Source organism: Histoplasma capsulatum (assembly GCF_000150115.1).
Source record: "Histoplasma capsulatum G186AR genomic scaffold supercont2.19, whole genome shotgun sequence".
In the NCBI taxonomy this organism is placed as follows: Eukaryota; Fungi; Ascomycota; class Eurotiomycetes; order Onygenales; family Ajellomycetaceae; genus Histoplasma; species Histoplasma capsulatum.
The window spans coordinates 119,500-138,718 of NW_025544819.1; the positions used below are offsets into that span (position 1 = coordinate 119,500).

Here is a 19,219-nt window from a genome sequence, read left to right on the forward strand (position 1 = left end):
TGGAGTTAAACAGAGAAGTGCCGCTCTCTAGCCAGTGCCGTTCTCATGTCGCAGGGTTGCAATTTGAATGCTGAGAGACAACGGAGTGAAGATAGAGACCGAAACCCAGAAAATGGGCCCCGAACATACTTCAATGGGTCTATCAAGCCTAGCTGCTCTGACAAAAACATAGTTCGGCTGGCAACGGGTTGAGACACATCAATAGTTTAAAAATGATTTAGAAACAAAAGATCGGGGGGTTATTTTGCGGAAACCATTCTTTGGTGATAAATGTGGTGCGGCATGATAACTTGCTCAAAAGGCTGAAATTTGCTGCATAGAGCTTCGGGAAAGAAGAGCAAACTAACAAACTAATGACGAATGGTAAATTAGTAAAATTGTATTTTTTACAGGGATCTCAGATAAAGTTCGCAAATAAATCAAACAATATAGGAATGAATATCTTTTCAGATAAATAGATCTTAAAGGGAAAAACGAGTTGGCATCCCATATAGAAAAGACAATTCCTTTCTCTCATCCAAGCCGCAATGATGTATAGCGTTGATATGGAATTGAAATTTGAGAAAGAGCACCTCTTCAAAATCGCAGTAGTCAACCCACTGTGTGGGCAAATTTTCCCAAGAAAGTAAAAACGATAACAAAAAACATCATACGTCGTAGCAGTCATCCTTTTGAATTCGAGTATAAAAGCATGTGGCATCATTTATAGAAAACATAACTCCTTGGAAGATAGAAGCAAGAACACAACACACATAAAATCGAAAGATTTTAGTTTCTTCCTTCCCAAATTTAGGAACGATATTATTTGAGAAGTGTCTTGGAAATCAAATAACAAGACAGCATCAGTTATATTTTGGGGGGAATCCAAAATTTATATAGTCACAGCAATACGTATTAAACTTTGAATTTAATTAGCGGGTTTCGGAGCAGGGGCGATAAAGGTATCAAGCTCATTTTATACGTCTTACGATCGCGGAGCACGAGACTTGTAGGATTCAGAATGGTGAGAATCAGGTGGCGAACGTCGCCTTGATTCGGTGGATGATTCAATGGCAAGACGGGGTTTGCGATCTTCTTCGCTATGCTCGTCATCGTCTCGATGTCTACGACGTTCATTGCGATAAGCCTCGTACCTAGCTGCTATAGCAAGTATCAGTATGAAGAATAGCAATTTCTCAGTGAACAGAAATACCATACCTCTAATTTGTGATGATTTCTTTGCGAACTCCTCAATTTCTTCCAGTGTAAGGACCCTTAAAACAATTATATAATCAGGGCGTTCTTCGTAACGTTCTCCTTCCAAAGCAGCTGGAGTGACAAGCTTTCGATCTACCTTGGTCCAACGTGCACCTTTGGGAATGCCCTTTTTCGTCGTGTCTTTTAACGGCGCGATCCCTTCCCTCACAGCTGTCCGATCTTCAGGGAACTTATCCTTTGGAGGCTTCAGGATCCCCTTTGGAAGTTGCTCGGGTTCCCTCGGCCGAATGAATTCAGTATGGTAGGGTTTCCTTTGACGCTCATCAGAGATAATATCGATCGGGGTCGAGACAATGGGCTCATTCGGGAGAAGCCTATCTGAAGCGCGCTGAGATGGTCCCTCTTGTCGCTTGGAATTGTGGTAGTCATATTCTGAGTCGCCGGCATGGTGAGTGCGATGGGAGGCAACATTTCCTTCTGAGTGTTCCCGTCTTGAATGTTCGACGATTCTATGTCTGTGTACTCTTCCGTCTTTATCTGGGAGCTGCTCGTCTATGTCTTGTTCACCCTCAGAGTGCACTTTGGTAGGTTCACCATTCTTGTGGCTTGACCTAGGACCACGGACCGAGTCCCGAACTTTTCGCTCATCAGCCCGAGTTCCAAAATCAACTTCGAACCCCTTGAGCAAATCTTTCGAGTAGCCACTAGCTAGTCCAGCTGTCGCAAGGCCGCTGGTGACTGATAGGTCTCCGGTGCCTTTGGATTCGGTGCCTATCGGGGGAACTTGATTATATCGCACGTCTTCCGCGTGATGCCTATGGTGAGAATCTTGACTTGTGGAAGCATCGTCATCGTAGCGGTAACCCTGGAGTTCTTTTGAATCGCTATATTCGGGATGTTTTGAAACCTTGACTCCGTCCTGGTGAATGAAGACGGGGACCTTGGAGCGACGCTGGAGTATGTCAGATGTATAGGATGCTACACTACCTTCTCTCTTCTGAGATGATGATCGATGCGTCTCCTCTCTTCCAATCCTGTCAAATCCCCTAGCAGAAGGCGGGGGGCCAGAGTCTCTGAAATCTCTAGGAATTTGCGGTAGGCCGCGTTCCAAGCCAGTTAAACTTAAAGGCCTCGTTTTTTTTCTCCCGTAATTATCTCGTCGATAGTCTTTAGTGGCCTCAAAGTCCCTATAAAACTGCTCTGCTGGATTCGTGTATGAATAAGATTCACCTATTTCAATGCTTTGTTGTGTATTTGTTGGGGTAGGAACTGGGTAAACCATTCGCGGGCTCCTCCCCGCAACTAAGTAATTTGTACGCTCCGTACGAGATGTTGTCTCTTTGTCATCGAGCGTTAATCGACCTTCTCGGTCATCAGAACTAAATATTCGACGATGTCTTGAAGGCAATGATGACGCAGGCACAATATATCGCTCTGCATCAGTTGCTGCATAGTATGATGATGGCCTGGGAGAGCGGCTACTGTCATACCCAGCAAACAATCTGTTTGGCGATGGTATGGTGACGCTTAAAGGGCGGCGAGTGGAATCGGCCACGGACAACGTATTGCCCCTTGGTCGAACAGCATACTCGGTTCTCGAGGAGATTGGCAGATTCGTCAAGCGGTATGACGAAATGGGGTGAGTGTCAACGGAACGGTCGTCATTAGGACGGGGAGATCGCACTGGGTAGTAATAGCTTCTATAAGACGATTCTAAGTTCCGATCTCCTGCAATACTAGATGAATAGTATCCATCATAGGCAACTCTGGGGATATTGTACGGATCTATGTCAGAACTGACTGCCATATTCCCCGTGGATGCTCTCATGGGGTCAACGGAATGCTTGCTGACCGGAGACGGTTGTCGGTGGCGAGGATAACTCATGACGTAGGAAGGAACTTGTACTGTAGAAATGTTTCGTGGGTCTTGGGGGCTTAGAAATTCAGATGAAAAAATGTAGTTTGCGTATTTTTCACAGATCCTTGTAGACGTCAGTTATGATTGAGCGGGGCAATGATGGTCTTTGTAGGTTACGAAGAAGAAATTTAAATGAGTTCAGTAATTCATTGTAGGCAACCTGAGTAGCAAAGAAATTTCTGCGACAACCAGGAAGGCAGTTGATGTGAATCTCTTGAGAAAGGCCAAAAGAGTGGGCACGACCGATGCGAAATTTCGGGAGGTCGAACACACGAACGCGACAGATAGGATGCAAGCTGAATCCAGGGTATGTAGAGTGTCGGTTTGCAAAGGTCGATGTAATTTGGAGAATTTGCGATCGACCAGAGGACTTTGTCGGACTGGGGGTTTTCAGTTTAAATAGCCGTATGATAGAGTGTCTAAGATCTAGAGGATGCCATGGAACGTCAGCGGAAATTACAATCCTTGCTTTGCCAGGGTTTGTTGGCTACGTCGGCAATGGAGTGTACACGCACTATTTCGCAGCTCAGAGCCGAGATTGCTGAGTCGTACACAGTGTTATTCAATGAACAAATCAATGAAGGGATGAAATGGTGAGCGGCAGAGGATGCTGGACAAAATTGTCATGTCGTGTGTATTATTAATAAGTAGGGGAGACCCACTGGGAGATGCCTCGCTTGAAGCTGGAATTGAAGGCTATTTCGCTCCGGATATGCGCGGATTATGTGGTGCATTGTGGGGAGATGATCAATTGATAAGAATGATGAGGTTCGTTTAATCGACAGCTAGTGCGGCTCTGTGGTGTCTGTCACCTGTTCTGCGTTCCCTGCGCCCAGCAATGCTCCAGCCGGTGTTTGTCATCGTTGCACAATTCGAAGTCTGTTGATTGACCACAATCCAGAAATTTCGCCTTCTTCCTGCAGTACCACAGGGCAACAAGGTAGTATTTAAGCATCACTCATTACCTTGAAATTAGATCCGCGTCAGTAGACTCAATACTAGTAACCAACACTATCTGACAAGCAATACTATAGTTAATCATAAAATTCCAAGTCAACCTTAAATCATGCGAACTGATCGATTTCCACGGTACCGTCTCAACCATAACTTCAAAATGCCCAAATATACTCCCGCACCGAACCAGACTTTGGCGTTCCTAGTACTTCTAGGGCTAATCTATACACATCCTTGTAAGGAGAGGTTCGAACATGATATATCTCCTGTTGTGATCAATAATTCAAAGCATAGATGGATCAAGATTGAAAGAACTACATAGTATGTTGTTGGTACCCAGTTCCGGTGCAACTGATGTAGAATATCTGCTTTTGCAGCTGGACTGTTTGAAATCAAGAAAACATCAACTAGATCAGAAAATGCTCATTGATGGCTCTCTTGGGAAGAATACTCTTGCTTTGACATGACTGTAAGTTGTGAGCCAGAACTACCAACCCGTAACGTGGATCGCCACCAAATGCTTGTTCCAACCCAAGACTCGCCTTTTTCCGTATAATGTCAAGGATGATTATCTGTTGATATCAATTTATCGACAGATGTAGATATTAATCAATATATGATATGTATCACTTGGAATTTACTTTTGCTTGTAAATTATAAATATACACTGTGAGAGATCCATATAGATGACAGCCTTATCATACATATATATCGATTTATATATGTATAATATACATCAGATAATATAGTTTCTAGAAAAGTGATCATCTTAAAGTATATATATTAATAGAGGTTTTTAAATTATTACTTATAAATTAATTTCAATAATTTGTGGTTGAGATATGAGTGTCAACACTATTAGGCGACTGGGACAAAAGCGCTCAACACCACCGAGTGCCACGGTGGCACAGAGGGGACGAATCACCCAATCCAATCCCTACAACAACTACTTGGCAATTTGTAAGTTCTCTCATTTTACTCTCCTTCCTTGTCGCCACTCTAGGTGAATCAAGAGGATACATTTCTCCCTCCACTCCGCCCCATGTTATTTAGACCATGTTTCGCAGGATTACCTCGAGGGATTTGTATGTGTTCCCGTGATATATCGAGGAGGTTATTGATTATACCCTTTACCGAGAAGGGTAGGACAACAGGCCTCGAGAAACAGCATGTACAACCATGAGCATCCTTTTTCAGGTCCAGCAATTGTTCCATAATTAGAGAAATAGCAAGTTCTACTATGAACCGGCGCTGGTTATGGAGATCTCTTGTGGCATACTATTTTCTAGAAGATCCAATGCATTCTTACCAAGATCGCCTTGGGAGGTTACTGTTCTAAAGGGAAAGAGAAAAGAGAAAGCAAAAACAAAAACAAAAACGCCTATAAGGCAAGGATCTAACGAGCGGCAATTGTTCCCGGGGCTGTTAAAAGGGCTGGGGTGCTTACCAGTGACTTGACGGACGGAGTTGTTAGGAATCGTGGCTAAGAATGCTGTCTCATACTGAGTTCAGGCAACGCCCCTCAGGCAAACCATTCAAGTTTTCATCCGAACCATTTTCTGTCTTCTCTCATTTGCGTTAGAAAGCGGTGAATGTGGTGCCAGGCAGTGGGTCAAACCCGATTTTAACTCGCAGCATGAGAGAAAAGTTTCTCTCTCGAGGTCCCTCGATGCCTGTGACGTGGTTGGTTAGCCGCCGAACCAGCGGTAGCTTGGCTCACTAAGCCCTGCACGTGAATTGACAGGAACGACAACGCCAGAGCCTCAAAAGTTCACATCCTTCGGCATTCTAGCAAAAGCGACTTGGGCGGAAAAGGCTATAGCCCACACAACCAAAACTGGCGGGATCGCAAGGCCGACACTCTTGGTCTTGTACAAGCCACAGCTCGCCGAATTTCGGATTCCCATATTGCCTCACTATTCGCCAGGGTGATTTTCTTTCCCATCGAGGAGTGGCTTTGCACGCCCCTCTCCAACTGAGGCTCCACCTTTCTATCCTCGAACAGGCGTTGAACCCTCATTTGAGGCCAAGAGTGCTTGAGTGAGCCCTCCCCGCTGTTGGCATACACAATCGTCCTGTGCCCAAACGATTGGGCAAAGATTTCTGATGGAGAGGTTGAACATGACGGCGCTGCGATCCAAGGCGCTTGTGACAAAGGTATCAGGTGGAACACCACATTAGTACCGCCTAGTTGTTCGCTTGAGACCGCCTCTGCAAGGGGCGCATATGGATATTCAGTATCTCTTCCCTTGTCACATTGTATTTCCCCTTTCATGGCTCTCCCCGTCAGGTAATTAGCACGAGAAATGCGAGTGACATTATTAGCGGCAGCTGATCGTCGTTGCCCAAAGTCAAATTGCCGGCTGCGAAAAATCAATTCAGTCTAATCGATATAGTCAACCTGAGGACGGTTTTCCCTGCCTTTTGCGCAATTATCCGATTCCTACAGACGCCTCAGATCTGTTGTCCAGGCGTCGTTATGAAAGTTCTCATTTGATGCCCTCATTTTACTCTAACTGCTTGTCATTTGGGGTAAAATCGTTTTCCGGGTTTGAGAAATAGTAACTAAGCTCCTTACTCCACTCCGATCTCTTCTATCCATTCTTCGAAGTCCTATTTCCTTTGTGTTGATGATGAAAGAGAACAGTTAGTCATATGCTAACCTGCCTCCAATTGAGCGACCTTGTTTCTGTTCATCTTTCGTCATTCCGCCTGATGGAGTGGGATTGGTAGTTAGTTACTTTGTTTCCCTATCTCAAGAATTTTTCCAGTCGTTGCCTACTCTTCGTGGCATTGCCCTACTCTTCGTGGCATTGCGATCTATCACCGCCTTGTCTTGTTTGCCTTCCTTCGAAGTTGATATTATCTACATGGTAGTGACGGCGCACAGCAGCTTCCCACGCGTTACTTCATTGCAATACGTTCCCCTGAATTTATATAAAGTGGTTGGTGTCGCCGTTTCGATGTGATCATGGAAACCAATATTAGACCACTTTCTATATATTATATTTTCAAGTATACTTTCGATAAATCAGATAATTTTCTTTGCTCCATCCATTATTGCAAAACTTCGGTTCATTCACGTCTTTCTCCAAACGCATCGTTTTCGCTTTCCTGCCTCCCAAAATGGTTCGAGTTTACAACGACACTTGGAGGTGCTGTAATTGCGATGGACTCAACCTTATCGCCAACGCACCTATCCAATGCCCCGTGTGTTCGCATGTAAAATGTCTCTCCTGTACTGACAGCGGAAATGGGAACTCTGTGCCGGTTTATACTGCCAGAGTTCATGGAACCCGAAGCAAGTCACGTCAAGATTGGACTCTCAACGAATTTCTGTCATTAATACCCCGCCCCCTGAAGGCCGATGGCCATGCCTACCACTCTTCTAGTGACAATACACTTACTCGGGCGAGCTTTACGGTTATGAAACGCGATGTGCACCCAGCTGATGGACCCAAACTGTCTGCACGTCCCTCAATGACAGGCTGGTGGTATTGCCATGTTTCCGGCAACTTGCATTTGAACAATCCTGATTTGTCCCCCGAGGCATGCAGCGAGTGTGGCCATATAAAGTGCCCATGGTGCATTGTCGAAGATTAATCCACGCGCAGAAATCCAAATTTATGTCCGTATTCACAGGATTTATCACAACGGTCTGCTGCTCCGTTAACATGGGCTTCTCGTTTGGAGTTTTGAGTTAGTAGAGGGCATAGCGTGGGAGTTAACAAAAAGTATTTCGTTCACGACACAAACGTCGATGTTCTCCTTCCAGATCTCTCCTTGATCAAGTATCCCAGTATTTTGTGTTCTGCTCTCTTTTGTCACACTAGTTACATCTTTCCTTTCGTATTTTCGATTTCGTCTGCAGCTGAGATTTACCGATTTTTCTGTTGTTCTACTTTCATTCTCGTTTAAATTTCGTTTCTCTCCATACGTTTTCTGATTTTATTCTACATCATTAGTCTACTTTTGCTTAGCATGTTGCTTTTTCTGCGCTTTCATCATCAAACTTGTTCTCTACTTTCCGTTACCCACCAAATGACTTTATAGATGATCTCCTTTACTTTGCTTCCTGTTCTATACCACAATAAATTGCTGGCGCAAGCCTTGGTTGTTCCTCCCATTTATTCCGTTGTAAACTTCGTGCTCAGGGATTTCGCATTCCTATACCCACACGGCAATCAATACTCCATCTACGGCTAGCGGATCACTCGTTGGACAAACTTTATAGCCTTACCCATAATCACGTATAAATATACATATTTCTCTCTTTTAATTTTGATAAATCGCCACGTCGAAGTTAAGATTAAGCAGTCACTTACTACATACGGGAAATTCATCCTCCAGTGTTGAGGGGATCGAAACCTCTTTACAAATACGATATCAAGACAGTAGAGAGTAGAAGGTTATTTAATTTTCTATCTCCTTTCTATTTAATATCTCGCATGTTTTTTAATGATACTCAAGCCCGACGCAGATAGATCTGCTTGTGAGCGATTACGCACTCAGGGCTTCAAATAGCGGGGAAGTCGAAATATGCTTCATGCTTCTGAACCTTACGCTCCACATATGGACCCATAATCATAAAACACAAAGCTCGGGTAGGTTTTGAAGCTGATGGTCAAGGTGTCGCGGTCAACTTTTCACGCTGCAAGCCAGCTTGCGTTAGATTTCGAAAATCGATGACAAAGCGATGAGAGTTGGCGTTATGTTTCTATCACCGCATCAAATGGATAAACGCCGGAGATCATCAGGGAGGCGTGATGTCGACTGGTCTTGTTTCAATTGCTGGGTGATTGAAAATTTGTAATAACGTGCGGGCATTCTTTTATTAGAAGAATAAAGGGATCTATGCATGATCCAAGATATCTTTTCTTAGAAGAATGTCCAGAGTTGTCTCACAAAAAAGGGAGAAAAAAAAAAAAGGCGAAGGGTCCGTACCGTAAATCTGGCCTAATGGGATGATGGTGTACGTAAATTTGTCCCGAGAGAAGAATTATGCCGAAAAGGATCAAGAACGGCCAATAAAGAACCCAAAGGAAAGCCAAATTCTGGCATAGTATTAAAAATTAAACCAAATTATCAACCACAGTGACAAGCACCGTTCATTGAAAATCTGATGCCGCTGCAGTACTTGAAGGAAGAATTATAGAATCATTATTATCTCCAAATGAACCGCTTGGATTTTGCTCGTGGCGAATGTTTTTCCCACGATGAGTATTTGGTGGTTTTTGGATAGGTCGTGCTTTTTGCTCAATTTTTCGTGGCTTATGCGAAGAGGGCGTTTTGAGCACTTTGTTGGGTTCCCCATTTATTCTTCGATCCCTATTCCGGTGCGCTTCATTGTGAGATGTTAATTCGCCGCCATCATCACAGCTTTCCAAACCAGCTTCACGCCTAAGCCGTCGAACGACAGGGCCCAGACGAAAGGCGCTTTCCTGACTGTTATGGTCAGTGCAGGGAGAGTTTTTCAAGGGTGAGAACCAATCCAGAAATGAGTATCCCATAACTTCTTTAAAGTTTTCCAATGGGCTGCCCAAGTCCCAAGGATTCTCGCCTGGTTTTGTATGTAAGATAGCAAAATCTCGTCGCACTAGGTCAGGGCCATCGATGTCAGACGTGTTTTGTGGAGGTGAGAATACTCCAAACGGTGAAGAAAACGACACGATAGGAAAGTTCGGAGCAGCTTGGGCTTCTGTGCCGCCTCCGTTAAATTTTATCGAAGGCGGTATCAATATAGCAAGGGTCCACACTTTCGTGCGTCTATCAAGACTTTCGATGGTTGATGAGTTTATGCATGCAAGTTGGATAGAACTTCCCAAAATTCCCAACGACAAAAGTCCGAACAAGGTACCCCTGGAAAAGAATTAAAAATAATCCAATCAACTCAACCTGTTTTTGGCTAATTTAGATAGTGTTCACTCACAATCCCAGGACGACAATCCAATGAGCAATAAGTGTTCCGGTCTATTCTAATGTATTAGCCTTACTGATGCTGACTGAGGGTTTCCATCTAATCGAAAACATAATTCGTGTATATGTAGATTGCTATGCATTAAATGAAATCACTGTCATGACAACAAAGCCTGAAACAGTGCTCGATAGAAAACATACCTCTTCACGGCGTTCTGCCACAAATATAGCAAACACAACCAAATTGAATGTTGTAAAGAGCAGCGCATAAAAAAGGAATTGGATAAAAAACTTAAAGGATGACTCGCTAACAACTCCGCCAACCCTTAAAGGTTTTTCTGTCAGCACCAATTGGACCTTAAGGTGAAGAGGTCGAGTGTTTCCCTACCAAGGGCAAAAATGATCCATTTTTCGTATGCATCGACCTACTTCTCGGCAGTGATGAGCCCTGTCGGCTTTGAATTGGTAGCAAGTGGAGCACCACGCTGGTCTGCCATCTTCTTTGCAGACAAATACGTCCTTCAAGTAGAAGGCTTCGAGTCCAGAAGCACCAACAGGGTAAGCACTTTCGGCTGGTCTTCTAAATGCTGCCCCAAGGCCGTGCCACTCCTCATCCTTGATGCCCTTGTTTGAATTTCGCTCCCTCCGTCTTCGAGACTTGCTCCTCCTTTTGCTAGACTTTGCTTCCACTAGAGACTCCACGTATTGCGGCCCACGTGGAATGTAATCGGGATTCCATATAAGGGCGACTAGTAATCGTAGATATGACACAAGAAGTGCTATTAGTAGGATATAAAAAGCAACCAATAATCCAATTGTCACTCCAATTCTAGGATTTCGTGATGACGTAGTGGAATCTAACAGATACTCGACTTTTAGGAATTAGTCATTGGCTTGATGGGATTCAGGTACTAAAGAAAACAGAAACAACGTACTACACAACGATCTTGTAAACGTCCAGCATGCATATATAAGGATGAGACCAAGCAATACCGGGATCACGCGGGACACTGCGAGATTGGCAGCTTTCGGATCACAGGCCATCAGATCAAGTGGCCTGGAAAGGCCAACTCAGTCAAAAGAACGGCCGATAAACTGCTGTTAAATCTGTAACATATTAGATTAAAATAGCCAAAATATGTCTAGCAGACAAATGAACAATAGTTGTGGCGTTGTTGAGCCCTAAAGCTTGATATTCCCTTCCAGACTGAACATCAAGAGAGCTTGTGGCTTAATAAGCACTTGATCCACCAACCACCAAACAGAACGAACGGGAACTTGAAAAGAATCAACAAACGGCCCATGTGGAAATATTAGTTGATATTTGTCGTTGGATGCTATCTATAATATAAATATGCTCTTTTATACAGAACTCTTGAACTTGTTTTTTCAAAGCTTTTTCTTGATATCAGCATATATCAGCAAATTTCTGGGAAATTCTGTTAGGTCACTGGGGCAAAAGAGCTCTCTCACACCAGCGCTATGCTGGTAGTAGAGGGGACGAACCAATCCAAACCCCCCCAACAAATTCCAGGCCAAAATCACGTGTCAATCAATGTTTGCTTCCCCGCCAACCTCATCTCATCGAGACTTATCACTCAACAACCAACATCAATTGCAGAAACAACCTCTCCTCGTTTATCTTGTTTTTATTTTCCTCTCTTATAACTCCAGAACTAGCTAAATGTCCTCGTATATTCCAATTTGTCGCTTTCTGTATGATATTTTTCCTTACGATCTGCCCTGCTGCGACCGTTTAAGGTGTCATGTCGTGCCATACTCCTCTTCATTTCCTATGGATATGTGCTCCTGGGCGGCAATTATGCGGGGCCTGAGTTAGGCATCACGATCGCCTTAGAGTGCGATCTGAGATTGCAATTCCTGATTATAAAACTAGGCTGCAAGGCTGGATCACGCCCCTTCAGCCTCGTTTCCATTTTGGCCGCTCGCCCACTATCGGCGAGCGATGGCGGGGCCTGCCTTCACATAAGGCTATTACGCGAAGAGGCACATTATGCCTTTGGCAAACCATTTTGTCACCGGCGTTTCTTTCGGCTACAGTGCCCTAGCCACTTTGCCCCGTTTTTTGTTGCACGAACAAAGGATCCCTGAGAGTTCCACCTGTGGGAAAATTGCTATGGATCAAGGTTGTTCTCCTAGAGCTCCAGCTTATGAGGATGTCCGGGTGCTCGGCGAACAGGCAGTTTGGCCGGGCATCATGCGCAGTTCCGGATTTCCTCTCTTTCTCTTTCTCTCACTCTTCCCTCTCCCCCTCCCCCTCTTTTCTTGCCTCAAATACTGTTTGCTCCAAAAAGCTCGTGATTCGTTTCGTGGGAGGTAAAGCCATCCGTTCTGATTGCGGTACGATTTCCCATTAGCCTCACGTGAGATCCATTACTCTCTTGACTGGAAACTTTTGACCCGGAGCGCTGCCAGATGCCTTCCGCGGGCGGCTGTACTATTTCTTCGAAGCTGTTGGCATGTGCAATGGTGGGAAGTGGATGACTCTTCCGACTTTGACTGTGTATGCCTCGACGTAAAGAGATTCCGCGAACATTGAACCCATCCAACAGTTCCAGCCTGTAACGGGTTACGGCAGTAGGTCATCGCCAACTTGACTAGAATTTTACTCGCATGACCTTGGAATACATGGGCTTGATATCTATGTACAACTTTATTGGGGACCATCTTTTCCGAGCAAGTTCTGAATACACTTTGTGGTTTAAATGGCTTAAGTCTCCGTCCCATGAAAGTATTTATAACGCTATTCTCGCGTAGCAATTCGAAGCGCAAATCTTGAGATCAACCCTCGTTTTCTCCTCCAACTTGTTATCTACTGCGTATACATTGCTTTTCGTCTCTCTAAATACTTTGGGTGCCGAAATATATATCAACCAAACAGCCTAAAATGCCTGCTGTTAGTGCATCGAACACCTCTCAACTGATATAATTTTTGAGTTAACTTTATTGCAAACACAGGCTCATGAACGAACCGGATATCAGCAATCCGAAAATGGCATGTTGCAAAGCGGAATGTATGCTTGTCCGTCAGTCTATCTAGTTTATCCACCAGATCGTACCGGGCGACGTCCAAACCAGCACACTCTCCTGCAGTACACTTCTCTTACAGACCGAAGATACCACGAAAATCTTCGTTTGATTCAACAACAGCAGTACAGCAACGCACAGTTCTCACGAGACACCCAGCACACCGGACGGACTGACGGAGGATATCCTTCTATTATAGATGATACTTCAGGTCAAAAAAGTCGTCACGCTGAATTACATAGCAAAGATCAGATAACCAAAGTTTCTCAAGTCGAAAAACTAAACGACAAAACATCTAAGACCAAGGGATCAACCGTAAAGGCTGATTCTCCCAACGAAAAGCTTACCCTCCTATGGATCTGTTGCCAAAACTGTTATTTACCAGGCCCTTATTCTTCTCTCTATCCACAGTGCCTGGGCTGTAATACGTCGAGGTGTTCAAGGTGCATTGAAATGCTAGCTCAAGAGTCACCGATCCTCGAGTAGTTTTATTTGCTTGTCTTTTACAAGGATACACCTTGGCTTTCAATGCTATTTCACTCTTAGTATTTCGATACCCATAAATACACTTGGTGGACAGGTTTCTTTTCCTTCTTTACATTTTCTGTGCCTTCAAATTCTTGGGGCCTGCATGTCAGTGTCTGGGGTTTCATCCTTTCTGCCCTTGAGGTGGAAAAAAAAGAGTTGAATAAGAGCAAACTTATCAAATCTCGCATGATCCTGCAAGATTTTGATTCTTCGTTGCGTTTTCTTCTTGTAACATAGACAATTTGTAATTGCGTTTTACCGTTCAATTGCTAATTCCCATTTGCACAAAAGTTTGTGAAATTTTCAAAACTGCCTAGGTTCTGTATTGTTGAATTTTTAATTATTTAAAAATTCCCTGTTAGGTGTGTTTTTCGAAGCCTGTATGGTTTTCAGTCGGTCCTGAGGCGTGATCCACCAAGGCAAGGCTGCCTAGACTGGTGCAGGTTGGAAGACGCCGAAGCCAAATTTTCTGCAAGAGGTACTTGTTACCAAAGACATGTTGCCTGAAATATTGTTTCTCCGGTCTCATTTTGAAATGGGAGTTTACGAACTAACCTATTGCCATTTCGGCACCCCTTCATTGCGGGACTCTGAGGCAACGGGGTTACTTCCCGCCAGGGCGCGGAATGACCTTGGGAGTTTGAGTTGATCGGTGTACCAGGTCAGCCTTAACCAGGACCCTGAGGCGCAACCCTGTCCTTCAAGGCCACCAACATTGGCCCACCGCCCGGACCAATCAGAAGTTTTCAGGACTAAGTGGGGCCTGGCTTCCCGACTGACTCAATTACGCTATGTACGGAAAGGACTGCCATCAGTCGTTGCGATTATATGGTTTGGGGGATCTACGGGAGCCCCGCGCGTTAAGACATTTGTTGCTTGGAACGTTTCGGGCGCCAGCGCCTTCTGATCTCCTTGGGCCAAACGTGACCTTCATGGCGGGGCGATGCACTGGCCTAGAATTGCCCGTCCGCGAAGGAGTGCTGACTGGCAGACTAGCTTTCCTTCAGGCATACATGGCTGGTCATTCCGTCATAGGGTTTTCTTTTTTCAATCTTGGCCCTGGCTTAAATATGCCAGTCTTCCTCCATCCAGTCCCTACTTCCCTCTTTTCTTCCTGCCAAACTTAATTCTTCCTTATTTACTTACAGAAAATCTAACAGACACATTCATCATCCCGAATACACATATTTCAGACTCGACCTCTCCTTTATATTCATAGTCATGCCCCTTCAAACGCACTGGACTTGTGGAGAATGCGGTTTCGGCCCCATGAAGATCTCCATCTACCCATCCTGCATAAGTTGCGGTCACCGAGCCTGCGCCTGCTGCACATACGACTCATTTGACAGCGCAGCGCTGCACACTGAAAGTTTTTCCGCGTGCGAAAACTCCCTCGCAGAAATGGACTGCTCGCCCTCGAATGATTGCCACTACAATACCTGCACAACCCCTTCTCTCCCTCTGCCTGGTGCCACAAGGGAGACTTTGGGAGACTTTCCTGGCCCGACTGTCAAATGTGCTACAGATCTGTACATCTGCTGCTCATGCGGAGATGGTCCCAAAATTTACCAGAACCAGGGCCGCTGCGTGAATTGCAACCATGACGTTTGCGGGTACTGCACTCATGTCAAGTAATGATTTGCTGTTACGAAGTCATTTAGTCCAGATGGTACATTCCCACAAATCCCAATTGGCGATCTCCAAATTCTGACTGTCTTCCTTTAACAGGGGCTATTGTTGGCAGGCCGACATACCTTTCGATATATTTGCATTTTAGCGGGCATGTTCAGCGATTTTGGTTTTATATAGCGCTTGAGCATGCGACTTGGGTTTTGGATATGTATGATGACCAGGCTTTCACATTTGTTTTGTTCATTTGTTTTCTGCTTTTTTTTTCTTGTCCATCAGCTGCCACGCATTTCTGTCTCTTGAGCTTGTTCCCTTCTTCCATTTTTTCCTTTGCGTTTCATATATGTTTTTGATTAGCCGCACAGCGTAGGATTGCATTTGGATCAGGATTTTTCATTACTGTTAAATGTTTAATTTTCCATATTTTGTGTCTTTAGATCAGTGGCATTGGAGATCTCTTTTTGGAAGGCATCAATTCAAGCGAGCAAGGTTGGATAACTCTTTCGTGCCTTTATATTTAGGCAGGAGTCAGCCCCCAGGGTGCCTTGCAAGCCTATTCTAACCCTGTCAGGTTAGCGGCTTTTCAATGCGGCTTCAGCCCAGTCATCCAGAGGTCAACCCCAAGGCAACGAACCTGTCTCTTCAAAGACGAAAATCGCAAAATACCCCGTTCCACAATGATATTATCCTTTCAGCATCCTTCCGAGGTTGCCGTGGAAAAAGGCTCGAAAAGTAAATAAATAAATATTTCAAATTTCAAAGTTCGTTGTTCGCTATGGCTCTCCTTCGCTGCCTGGAGGCAAGGCCATTCAGACAATCCCATTGGCTCAGCAACAGCCTAGTTTGGAGCACTCAAATGATATCACCTCTTTCCCCCCGAACTATGTTGGAAACTAGTTTGTGAAATTTGGTATTTGATGGAAACTAGTTATTGACATCAGGATAACCCTGAACAGTGGATCCAAAAAAAAATTAAAAAAATAAATAAAAAAAAAATAAAAACAAAAAACAAAAAAACAAATAACCATACCCCAGAGACAATTGCCAATGCGAAGCCAATTCTCTGTTGGGAAGCATCAAGCGAATAGAAGAGAGGGAAGGATACTTCCACAATCATCTAATGACCGAGACAAGCTGAAAATATTCACACCACTAGGCTGAAGCCCTCGTATTTCCTCAAAGCTGCATTCACCCCTCCAGCTGTGGCAGCCAGTGGGGAGTACGGAAATGTGTCGGGTACCTTTTCTCTGGGAAAGTAAAAGGTACGACGGCATGGTGGTGTGCAGATGTCTGAGATTTTGGAGTCTGTCGTGCAGCTTGGCTTCGGCGCAAGTGGGATGACATCCGTAGATTGGCTGACAGGTTAACGGGTTCTTCCTGAAGTGAAAACATTTGTTTTTTCCCCAACAATCGCCACCCTTAATGCTGCGGGTCATAAGGGAAGGATGAATTCAAAATGGCCTTAGCATTTGTTTTCTTCACTAGCACCTGCATATCCCCTGAGCTGAGTTTCGGCCCCCGCAAGCCGCCTTTTCGAGATCGATGGAGGGATGAGTTCGTTGGGTCTCTGGGGCGTAAACATGCCTAGCCTGTTTGGGAGTGCGGCTTAAATAAAGAGGGGCTGTCCAATGAGGCCAAAGTTAGACTCCCGTGACCCTTCAAGCCCTGTCTGACCGTCAGATTGTTCAGGTCTTGGCGACTTTGTCAAGAGAGGCCTGATCTCGTGGATTTTTACTACCAGGTCAGGGACATGGCCTCGGCCAATCTATCAATGGCAATAGTTGGGTATCTGTTCTGTGAGTTGACTTTACCTTGCTGCTTACTAGTCACACGGTGGATAGGAACATTATTGCTGGCTACCGGTCCGGGTTTCCGGCGAAGCCTCCCGGCATCATGTGTCGAAAATCGGGCATTATAGGCCTCTTCCCGTACAAAGAATCTCTGTGCCGATCCCCAGGGTGGCCCCTCGAGGTTTCCGATGACCACTGGTTTCCCCGTGGAGAAATCAACCTGTTAGCATTATTCGGAATTGGCTAAGCTACGTTATTGGCGAGGAAAATTAGCGATCAGGGCTGAGGCTGCTGAAGCCCTTATCGAGGTTGGGATCTGAGGGACTAGTTTACGAGGGAACAGGGATGAGAAACCGACACAATACATAGAAAGCTGTCACAGAAATCGCGCATATGGCTCAGGATCCTTTTCCCATTCGGTAGTGAGCAACAGCGGTTTTGCTTCGAGTTGATGCAAGCTCCCGCCTCATTCCTCCAGACTCCAGGTATTGGATGCTACGCTGGATTCCTTGAATATGCAGGGATCTTTGACGCCTTGATCACGGGGGATCTTCCAGAATACTTTAGCGGCCTTCTAGCGGCACAGCAGCGGAGTATTACGAGGATCAATGCTCAAGATCGGCCCAATGAGTGGTCAAACTCGGGATCTCGGAAACCGATACTTGATTGGAACTGTTCGCTGCCAAGGGCTCAAAGTAGACGAAGACTCATATCATGGCCGCCTGTGCTTCTTTCTGACGTGCCGCGGTCCCGTGGGGAATGCTCGTCCATGAACAAACACCCTTCCACCAGGCCTCTAGAAACACACCCGCGGAGATCAAACCGGTGCCCGACGAGTGGCCTTGTGAGCAAAGTAATCATATGATTTCGTAACTATACCCTGTTAACATTCCGCTCCCCTGCGCTCCCGATCCGTGCCAAGAAAAATTCCTCTTGACACATCGCAGTTACTCACAGTCCAGATGGCTTGTCTCACTCCTTCGTCGACGGCACAAATCTGGGGATCCTGAGGTCACGCCCTCTCCCGCAGCAGTGAGGGAGAAATTCTCCTGTACCCCCACGGCTAGTCGTAGGACGGGCGTAAGATTCCAGCTCCTCAAAACCACCCTTCGGCGAACCTTATCAAGTCTCCTATGCACAATCCTACTAGTACCCAACCCAAACAGCAATTGGGAGCAGTGAAGTCAACATACCTCCTTTCGGTGGAGCAGCTACGAATTGACACGTATATTTCACACCCTGAACCCATTGGTCTGCTGCGAGGAAGAGGACCTGCAGTGTCTGTGTTGATAGTAGTTACTGGATTGGGGCGCAGGTGCAGGGGCAACACTTCTAGTTTCCCCAAATTAGTCACAGCATCGCTCCCAACATCTGAGCTTCAAAAACCCAGAGCGGCATTCAGAGGCAGGAGTTTTGCATACTGCCTTGTGAAAAAGTATCCGCTCCCCAACACCAGTATCAGTGCTGCGGAGCGCCATAGTTTGCACCGCCACTCTTTTCTCCCAACTCAGCATCCACAGGCTCTCAAAGGAAAAAAAGAACAGAAAACGACACACGAAGAGACCCTTTTCTTTTTTTACACCACACACCCTGACGGGTTGTGTCTAGAATCAGGCAAAGCAAAATCCGGCGGCTACTGGTATTTATTAATTGCAAAAGAAAACACATCTTGCCTGACCAGCTCCACCTCGTTTCCGACTTGTCGGCATCTCCTCCATTCCCCAGGGCCAACTAAACAAGTTCTTGTAACGCTCTTGTACCATGACTCCCAGAAATGTAAATATTTCTGGGGTATGTACCCTCCTGATTCGCTAAATGAATAAACAAATAATTAAAAAAAAAGGAAAAGAAAAAGAAAAAGAAAAGAAAGAAAAGAAAACCAAAAATAAAAATAACAATAAAAATAAAAACCCACCAGATGTGTGAGACAGCTGTTATCGAACCAGTATTATACGCCCCCAACAGTCTTGATGTCCATCCGCCAACGCGGTTGACAGGCTCCAGTTCAGATCTACCTCAATAAAACGCCTTGGGATTTTTAGTCTTAACTCAGCATTTGCTTGTATTGAAAATATACGGAGGAAGAAAAGAAAAGAAAAGAAAAGAAAAGAAAAGAAAAAAGAAAAAAAAAGAAAAGAAAAAAAAAAGGCATCGATCTAGACCAACCCGCGAACGACATGCGAATTCCTTCCAATCGCCTCGCAGCTGTCAAGTCATTGGAACAGACCAGCTAGCCAAC

General features: G+C 45.1%; 6 protein-coding genes across 6 annotated transcripts; 1 reads left to right on the forward strand and 5 right to left on the reverse strand.

The window, feature by feature from the left end:
- Window positions 1–964: 964 nt before the first annotated feature.
- Window positions 965–3,849, reverse strand: HCBG_08933 (uncharacterized protein; the record flags this gene model as incomplete). The annotated part of the gene is made up of 4 exons (XM_045435982.1): window positions 965–1,140; window positions 1,198–3,102; window positions 3,389–3,602; window positions 3,778–3,849. 4 exons carry the CDS (start codon window positions 3,847–3,849, stop codon window positions 965–967), a joined length of 2,367 nt encoding a protein of 788 aa, XP_045283304.1.
- A 1,798-nt stretch (window positions 3,850–5,647) lies between these two features.
- HCBG_08934 (uncharacterized protein) lies at window positions 5,648–7,659 on the reverse strand (the record flags this gene model as incomplete). Its single annotated transcript, XM_045435983.1, has 5 exons — window positions 5,648–5,742; window positions 5,897–6,432; window positions 6,733–6,781; window positions 7,153–7,265; window positions 7,451–7,659. 5 exons carry the CDS (start codon window positions 7,657–7,659, stop codon window positions 5,648–5,650), a joined length of 1,002 nt encoding a protein of 333 aa, XP_045283305.1.
- Window positions 7,660–9,177: 1,518 nt separating this feature from the next.
- Window positions 9,178–11,098, reverse strand: HCBG_08935 (palmitoyltransferase pfa5; the record flags this gene model as incomplete). Its single annotated transcript, XM_045435984.1, has 5 exons — window positions 9,178–9,928; window positions 9,999–10,039; window positions 10,187–10,310; window positions 10,374–10,857; window positions 10,921–11,098. 5 exons carry the CDS (start codon window positions 11,027–11,029, stop codon window positions 9,178–9,180), a joined length of 1,509 nt encoding a protein of 502 aa, XP_045283306.1.
- Window positions 11,099–12,215: 1,117 nt separating this feature from the next.
- Window positions 12,216–12,790, reverse strand: HCBG_08936 (uncharacterized protein; the record flags this gene model as incomplete). The annotated part of the gene is made up of 1 exon (XM_045435985.1): window positions 12,216–12,790. The coding sequence occupies one exon, from the start codon at window positions 12,671–12,673 to the stop codon at window positions 12,380–12,382; it is 294 nt and encodes a 97-aa protein (XP_045283307.1).
- A 178-nt stretch (window positions 12,791–12,968) lies between these two features.
- HCBG_08937 (uncharacterized protein) lies at window positions 12,969–13,519 on the forward strand (the record flags this gene model as incomplete). The annotated part of the gene is made up of 2 exons (XM_045435986.1): window positions 12,969–13,020; window positions 13,233–13,519. The coding sequence occupies 2 exons, from the start codon at window positions 12,969–12,971 to the stop codon at window positions 13,517–13,519; spliced, it is 339 nt and encodes a 112-aa protein (XP_045283308.1).
- Window positions 13,520–16,924: 3,405 nt separating this feature from the next.
- Window positions 16,925–18,458, reverse strand: HCBG_08938 (uncharacterized protein; the record flags this gene model as incomplete). The annotated part of the gene is made up of 6 exons (XM_045435987.1): window positions 16,925–17,175; window positions 17,461–17,530; window positions 17,804–17,853; window positions 17,936–18,043; window positions 18,174–18,252; window positions 18,402–18,458. 6 exons carry the CDS (start codon window positions 18,456–18,458, stop codon window positions 16,925–16,927), a joined length of 615 nt encoding a protein of 204 aa, XP_045283309.1.
- Window positions 18,459–19,219: the final 761 nt, after the last annotated feature.